General features: G+C 37.5%; 2 protein-coding genes across 2 annotated transcripts in view; both read left to right on the top strand.

Moving 5' to 3' along the window:
• The first annotated feature begins 358 nt into the window (after positions 1-358).
• Positions 359-2906, top strand: LOC138403657 (uncharacterized). The gene is made up of 2 exons (XM_069505015.1): positions 359-857; positions 2273-2906. Exons 1-2 carry the CDS (start codon positions 516-518, stop codon positions 2792-2794), a joined length of 864 nt encoding a protein of 287 aa, XP_069361116.1. The 5' UTR covers positions 359-515; the 3' UTR covers positions 2795-2906.
• A 1385-nt stretch (positions 2907-4291) lies between these two features.
• Positions 4292-8844, top strand: part of LOC117991308 (collagenase-like) — an 8789-nt gene continuing 4236 nt past the window's right edge. Inside the window, exons 1-2 of the mRNA XM_034978873.2 lie at positions 4292-4486; positions 5293-5560. Coding sequence (XP_034834764.1) covers positions 4292-4486; positions 5293-5560 — 463 coding nt within the window. The remainder of the gene's footprint in view (positions 4487-5292; positions 5561-8844) is intronic.

Raw genomic sequence — 8844 nt, 5'->3', positions numbered from 1 at the left:
CGATCGACAAGTTTACGAACTCGAAGCGAGCGACCTCGGTTGCCATTTTGTTTTGAAACTGTCCGCACACTGAGCACTCGAGCCACAGTCGAGTTTTAAACTCCAGTGTCGGAGCACGTCATCACAAAACCGAGACGCCGACTCACACCAAACTTTTTGTCTACGTGTCTGATAAAAATCGCTGAGATATCAAACTCAAACTCAAACTGAAATTATTTATTCAGAATTGGTAAAAAAACACTTCCTGATTGTTAATTTTTTTTATTTGATGATATGATATAGTGGTGACAATTAATACGTACTTAAAACTAAATCTACGAGGGTTCCAAACGTGCCCAGGTCTGAGAAGAGCCCACAACTTACCTTAAATAAGAGGAAATAGACACTTTGTAAAGCAAGCGAGTTTCAATTTTGAGACATCATTGCTTTTTGGCGTGATTGAATCAAACTGAAAACCAAAAATAGCAGACGGACGAAAGGTTGCTTTTTCATTTTGGTACGGGACCCTAAAAGCGATGGAAGAAAAACGCAGTTGGACCTGCGAAGAAGTCTTATCCCTAATAGAATATTTCAAAAAATACCCAAACCTATGGGACAAATGTAACATCTACTACAAAAGTAAAATTAAAAAACACAACGCCTATAAGGAAATGGCGGAAGTTTTCCAAACGAACACGACGGAAATTGACAGGAAAATTAAGAATATAATCTCCCAGTATCAGAGGGAAAGGAGGTACTACAAGAAGTTCAAAAAGTCGGGCGTCGGCGGCAACTTTATAGCGAAATGGTTCGGATATCACGCTATGAGTTTTATGCACGACGAAAATCGGCGGAGAAGTGAGACCTGGGTGTACCAGGTGAGCCTACTTTCTTTTCTATCTAAAGCTGGTTGACTGACTGACTGACTGATCTATCAACGCACAGCTCAAACTACTGGACAGATCGGGCTGAAATTTGGCAAGCAAATACCTACCTACCTATACGTAAACGTCCGCTAAGAAAGGATTTTTAAAAATTCAACTCATAAGGGGTAAAATAATTCTGTGCACATCTAAATTTTAGAGTATTCGCATCCTCTTCTTACTAATGCATTTAGAAAAGGACAGACACAGTTTGACAGTTTAAAATTTAATTTAGAGCTGTCAAACCTCGTGACTTTACCTGCCAGTCGCGAGCATATTGTTTAAATTTGTAGCGTGCACTAAAATTTAGAGTCTTTTAATGTAAAATTTGTTCTGTCCCTTTTTAGCAATATTAAAAAGAAAAAATGCAGATAGTCTAAATTTAGTTTAGAGAAAGACAAGAGAATCGGCGCCCAGGGGATTAAAATTTGTGTAGTCCACGCGGACGAAATTGCGGGAATAAGCTAGTTTTCCCATTTTTTTTTTAAATAGAGATAGCGAGCAAACGAGTAGGCGGGTCACCTGATGTTTAGTGATTACCGCCGCCCATGAACATTTGTGGCACCAGAGGAACCGCCGATGCGATGCCGGCCTTTTAGGAATCTGTTGGTCCGCCCCTTGAATAACCTCATGTTGTAATCTATTGGGAACACCGCCGATGGGAGTTGGTTCCACAGTTTGCATGTGAGTGGAAAGAAGGATATGGCGCAGCGGACGGTCGAAGTGCACCAGACACCCAGGTGGTGAGGGTGAAATTCCTAACGGTGGCGCGCGGTGCGGTTGTAGAAAAATGATGGTGGAATGAGGTCAAAAAGCTCTTCAGAGCACTCCCCATTATAAGGCGATAGAACACGCATACAATAAAAAGGTCCTGATTTACTCACTGACTTACTCATCAGCCCATAGCCTTTCCCCTTGGAACTAGAAAGCTGGCACGCCTTTAATACATCATTTAGAGAGGGAATAAGGACAGAATTTTTGAATTTTTGAAATTCGAAAATGTCTGTGTACCTACTTCTAAAACTTTTTGGTTGTTTGAGCATGTATAGAGTTATATTCTTCCGTATGTCGGAAACCTTGCAATAGTGAAGTGGTTCATGCTGCAGGACTCTGTCAGGAGCTTTACAGACATTCAGACATTCAGACATTCAGACTTTCTTTGCCACTTACATCGTGATCGTGTTTATTTACGTAAAAGTAATTAAATAATAACTAATCTTATCTAATTTTGTTTTCGATTAAAGTAATTATGACAGTAAAACCATATTGATTACTTGATGACGTCCTATCCACCCTTTACCCAACCTTGGAGAATGATGCGGATCATTAAATAAAACAAAATTATACTTGCACTTGTGTATTATTTCCAGAACAGTGATACGGGCGATACAGAAACCTTATCAGATATCCATGGCCACATCTGTGAAGCTCTTCATACAGAAGAAGAGGAGACGCCAGCTATGTTATGTGAGGTTGACATGGAGGTTAAAACAGAAGAAGAAAAACCACAGGCCGTACCAAACACAGACCCTGTGTTAAAACCACCAAGATTAATACAAAAACATGCAGTTGGAAATCAAGAAAAATTTGATTCAAAAAGTGTGCTTCAAACATTAGAATCAATATTTCAATCAAGAAATTTTATCTTACAACGCGACGAATGCGATGTTTTTGGAGAGATGGTAGCGCAAAATCTTAAACAGCTAAAAACTGAATACGCCAAAGTGACAGTACAGAATCGCATTAATAACTTACTGTATGAAGCCAGACTTGGTCATTATGATTATCCGCCAAGTATAGCTGTAAATATGTCTATGGCTGCTCCTTCTTGTTCTACTTCTAGTCAGATTGGAACAGAACAGAATACAACTTTTAAAACAGAGGATTGTTAACGATTTCAAATAAAGCATGCGCCAAAAAGAAGGCGATTTTTATGAACATCGTGATTACAATAAATACATGACAAATTAAGGTTTTTATGTTAACAAAGATTTTTTAAATAAATACAAGATTCCCTTACATTTCACTGTTTCATTTCAAACTTACCTTTTTTTTTAATTTATAGGCTAGCGCTTGGCTGCAATCAGACCGTGGCAAGTGATGATGCAGCCTAAGATGGAGCACGCTTGCCAAGAAGATGCCTATTCACTCTCGACTTGAAGGTTCCCATATTACAATTGGAGGGGAAAACAGTGCTGGAAGGGTGTTCCAAATGTTAGCGGTTCGAATCAGAAATGAGGAGGCAAATCGCTTCGTACGTATCCGTGGAATTTCAACTACGTACGGGTGCAAACCTTGGCGATGCCTTGCGGTACGATAGTAGAAAGGTGGAAGGAACCAGGTTGAAAACTTCTTCGGCAGACTCTCCGAATTGTCTTATATCCTACAGCATTGCGCTATGACAGAGAGAACTAGATAACTAACTTTGACTCTGATTTTTAATTTAAAGTTGACATCATGATCAACGTTAAAGTGAATTTAATAACTATAGTATTTGTACAAGAACCATTACATAATTCATTAGTGACCATTATCATTAATCATATTACATAAAAAAAATTACAAAAAAAATAAAAACCGACTTCGTTACACAAACACTAAAAATTGAAAAATAACTTAATTTATTACCGATTATATTATGTATACAAGAGTTAATATAGTTCCATAATAATACTTTTTGGTGCCGGTGCCAATTAGCTTTAGCTGCGCGAATCGTCTAGACTTCATATTTTTAAGGGACTCCACAATGGCACCTCATTGGCACCGACCCCAAAAAATATTATTATGGAACTATATTAACTCTTGTATACATAATATAATCGGTAATAAATTAAATTATTTTTCAATTTTTAGTGTTTGTGTAACGAAGTCGGTTTTTATTTTTTTTGTAAAAAATTTTTATTTCACAATTTTTGGTGGCCCCGTGGAATTATGCTATGACTGGTTAAAAATCTACTGTTTACTAAGCTATTACACTGATCGCGAGCAATTTACTCTTATCCGTTGAGGAGTTCCAGTACCTATCTTCGAAGATGTGCATCAGATCTTCACCAAATTGAAATGGGACCAACTTTGAAGTATACCCTTTCAAACAAAAAAAGAATTTTCAAAATCGGTCCAGGCGTTTTCGAGTAATCGGGGAACATACATAAAAAATAAAAAAATAAAAAATAAAAAAAAAGATTCCGACGAATTGAGAACCTCCTCCTTTTTTTGAAGTCGGTTTAAAATGGGTATTAATTAAAATAACACGACGGAAAAACCGAAATTTACGGGATTAAGATTAATTGGTAAGACGTATATCGATGATTAGAACGGATTATGTGATAAGATACTAGTTACTTAGTATATAACCCATGGTTCTGGTTACATGAACACAAACTGTCAAAATGAAAGTGCTTCTGATTGTCGTTGCGTTGGTGGTGGCTGCTGCAGCGGAGTACGAGGGGATCTGGAAGGATTACCACGAAGAGTTCGGCATTGCTGAAGCAGCACGTATCAAGAAGGCTGAGCAGTCGATGGACTTCGATGGCGCCAGGATTGTAGGCGGATCCGGTTCCAATCTTGGACAACATCCACACTTGGTAAGTTTGTTATTCTTCTTCGTATTAGCAAGTTCAAAACATCGGCAAACTAATACGGTTGGATTGGGAATAAAATAATCTTTCATCATCATCTTCTTCTTCTTTTTTCTTTTTCTTAAATATATAAAAGGATTGACTGACGGACTGATCTATCAACGCACAGCTGAAACTACTGGAGGGATCGGGCTGAAATTTGGCATTCAGATAGCTATTATGACGTAGGAATCCGCTAAGAAAGGATTTTTGAAAATTCAACCTCTAAGGGAGTGAAATAGGGGTTTGAAATTTGTGTAGTCCACGCGGACGATGTCGTGAGCATAAGCTAGTTTGATATAAAATTCGATTAAATAACAGATGACACTTACTTATCTGTTTATACGTCTGGCAACCCCATAGTTGCGCAGAGGAGAAAGTAGGCAACCTTTATTTTTTCAACTCGTTGGGGAATAATCTTTCAGCTGATGATCAACTTTCATAAATAACTAATCAGGGCAGTTGATCGAACTTTTTTATTGTTTAACATCATCGGTACCTGATTTATGTTGGCAACCTATTTGCGATGTATCAATCTGTACATAATCTGGCATTATATATTCTCAATCACTATTAAATCACAGATCAGGGTAGTACATATTTCTATAGTACGCGACGGGTCGAAATATCAATTGGGGAGGGAAAGCCACGCACACCCGCACAGCCTCCGCACTAACCCAGTGCGGGCGGTACGCGGCGCGTCCCCCGCCTCATACCCCGACTGCCATCTCAACCTGTCGCGGACTATAATATACCGGATCTCGTACCATTAGGGTGGCCTCATCGTCGGCCTCACCAACGGCAGAGAATCAGTGTGCGGTTCGTCTCTCCTCACCAACACCCGGCTGCTGACGGCCGCCCACTGCTGGAGACACGGCCAGAGCCAGGGCCGCCAGGTGACCGTGGTGCTGGGCTCGCTGCGCCTCTTCAGCGGCGGCCACCGCGTCACCAGCACCAACGTGCAGATGCACGCCAACTATGCTGAGCACACCCTCAACAATGACATCGCGATCATTGTCGTGGGATGGGTCAGTTACAACAGTAAGTTTACTTTTCATCTTCAACTGCTACAGATGCGGGTATGAAAGATCTTTGTGGGGTGCAGTTGTAAGCACTGTGGTCTTATTAGTCGGAGGTCCTAGGTTCGATTCCCAGCGAGGGTTTGGAATTTTATAGTTTCTAAAACTCTGGTCTGGTCTGGTGGAAGGCTTTGGCCGTGGCTAGTTATCACCCTACCGGCAAAACCGTGCCGTCAAGCTATTAGCGTTTCGGTAAGATGCCATGTAGAAACCAAAGGGTTTAGGTAATAAAAACGACTGTAACCCTTCCAGGTTAGCCGCTTCCATCTTAGACTGCATCCTCACTTACTACCAGGTGAGACTGCAGTTAAGGGCTAATTTGTATCTGAATAAAAAAAACTTAATACTATAAACAACTTAACCTCCAATCCGGGTTTATTAGTCTTGGGATGACCCTAATATGAATCAAACGCAGTTCCGATGTCCACAGTCTTATATTCAGGTACACTTGTAACATCCACTTAGTTTATATCTAGCTTAATTAATCACCTAGTACTTATATCTCGCTTAATTACTTTTATATCGTCCATCTTTTTTCTCTCGCTGCGTCCGTCCGACGCCGCTACCACTGTCACACCTCCACTCACGGGTGACAGATGGCAGGTTTTCTGTGTTGCCTACAGTCGTCCATCCTGCTCCAGATATGTCCTCATATCTGACCACTCGGCCTTCCAACCGAGGGTAATGCCCTCATACCCATAACTCAATAGGAGCAACATAGAATACCTTAACAGTCCTATATTATAATTAATATGATTAGTATAATAATTCCTCTAACAGATCAAAGCTAACATTGTTAGATTTAACAAGTGCACAAAACAAGTGCCAATGAGACCTACAAAATACTGGTATCAATAATCATTATGTACATTGCAATCAACATCTTTAAGTCTAATTCTTATAAATACACAACAAATCACACTGAGATAAGTAAATAGTAAATACTATAAGTCATTCTGATTTAAGCTTGATATTAAGAAAATTGTATGATCTAGTTATTGTTAGTGATATACGTATACAACCAATTCACAATAGTATAATCAAATATTGAAATCAACACAATTTATGTTAATACTTAATACAAGGAAATTATAGTGAAATCAATAATTTTATTTTTAAATATTATTATGAACTACATATTCTTCAAGTTTGTATTTGTATTTAGTAATACGTGAATAAATATTTGCATGGCAAATGTGGCAATACTAATTATGAGAATTATAAAACATCTTTGGTAATTTGCATTTAAAGCGAATAAAATATAATCAACCTTAAACAAAACAACAACGAGGAAAGAAAAGAAGGATAGTGAATTATCACCAACTTGAATTCTGAGTGCTAAGTACTCTATGATTTTAAACAATGTCACTATCAGTTTTCAATTAAAGTAAGTTTGTTTGCCCTTTCCTTCTTACCACTGTAATGACATGAATTCTAATCCTACATAATGCTCTAATGCAACACAAATTACAATATTTTCACTAGTATATACATTTTAAGAGATATGGTAAGAGTTGTTGGATCCCATTGACCATTACTAACACTTTATACAAAATTAATCACAAAGTTTTACAATATACTAATGAACCTAACTACTTCTGTAGACTTCATAATTTCTTTAAACTTAAAAATAAATTAAAAGAATATCTTATAATCCAATGTTCTCATACAATTGATGAATATTTGATATGAGTTGACCTTGATTATAATGTCTTTGTAGTGTTTCATGCATTACCAATTTGATTATCGTGAATTGACATTTAATTATTCTCAAGTGGTACCTACTGATTGACACCGTTGAAAAAAAAAAAAATAAAAAAAATATATATATATATATTACAATATAAGTATGTAAGGTAAAACAAATAATAAGAAAACAATATGCCAATCTTTAATTGCATATATGTAGTATTATACTAAGCAATATCGGTAAGTATATGAATAATGATTGTAAAATAATTTTGCAGACCAGAAAGGCAGAGATGTCGGCACAGATATTATGTGACCATATTTTGTACTCTACTTGAATAACAATAAAAGATAATTACCTATCAAATTGAGTTATTGAATATTGAACCTATGTCTACGAAGTCAAGATAAATAATATGGTTAAATGTAGTTGTTATTATTAATAAGTACTAAGATCGAAACAAACCACAATGTATTCTAAGGAGACCCCAATAATCATATTATTCCAGAAATTTAAAGAAACATGAATCCACTAATTGATAATGATACACACAGTACAGATCACTATGAGATCTACAATGTGTAAAATGTAATCCTATATTTTCAAATAACTGAGACGACTGCCTCTGACTGTATCTCGATTGTAGCACAACAAATACTATTATTAATATAACAAAATAAGTCACAATGATGTTAGCCAAGGTATTATTGTATTATTATAAACTCGTTACCTGTGATGCCCCATATCATCCTTGCACTAGGGGCAGATGCATGCATAACTGTGTCTACCATAAGCCCCGTAAGTGCGATAGAGAGCGCAACAGACGGCGTTTTGTTGCCCCATTTTATTGTCTCGCAAGCAACGAGTCCTTCATGGCACTATAGACTTAATTGATGTAACATACAATAAAATCTGATTTCTGGAAACTTCCATTCTTGTACATTCTTGAGCGCGTAAGGACGAACGATGCCAGAGACCCTCGTCCTCTTATGATAATATGGTTAACTTGAACACGGTGATTGAGGACAAACAGCACCAAACGCTGCACCAACCCAGCGTCATGCTGAGCCGTGAATTGCCGCATCGGTCACCGTTGCTTGTCTCGTGTCAGTGTGTAACAAATGAATGACAAAGATGTAGGAAATTATTTCGTGATACATTGGTGTACTTATACGCTTTAATAACATATCAGCGATCCATACATTAATACCTAGCGAGTGAAGTAAGCAAGCCTTCGTGCGCGAACTGCTTATATAGTCTATTGGAATAGATGTTACTTGAAATAGTATTTAAGAATTTGCTCTTTACTGTGCTGTTTCCACCAAACATCAACGTAATACAATGAGTGACTGCGAAGATGTACATTAACATGAACCGATATTTAGCATTTACAATCAGCATGTCATTTTAGATCTACTTTAAAGGGTCTATACAACTTCTAGCTACTACGTACCGAATTCAGCAAGACATAATTAATATATCATTACGGAATACGTCAATTATAAGAACTTTAATTTGAATTTAAGTAACCCTTGAACTTTAGTGAGTATCTGCTA

The sequence above is a fragment of the Maniola hyperantus genome, chromosome 19 (assembly GCF_902806685.2).
Source record: "Maniola hyperantus chromosome 19, iAphHyp1.2, whole genome shotgun sequence".
NCBI classification, from domain to species: domain Eukaryota; kingdom Metazoa; phylum Arthropoda; class Insecta; order Lepidoptera; family Nymphalidae; genus Maniola; species Maniola hyperantus.
This window is presented reverse-complemented; position numbering and strand designations above follow the sequence as displayed.

What these genes read in the sequence shown, in the direction of transcription:
- LOC138403657 (XM_069505015.1), top strand. Translation starts at nt 516, where the DNA reads ATGGAAGAAAAACGCAGTTGGACCTGCGAAGAAGTCTTATCCCTAATA. An exon ending in GTGAGACCTGGGTGTACCAG is followed by an intron (nt 858 to 2,272) that starts GTGAGCCTACTT and finishes TATTATTTCCAG; the next exon opens with AACAGTGATACGGGCGATAC.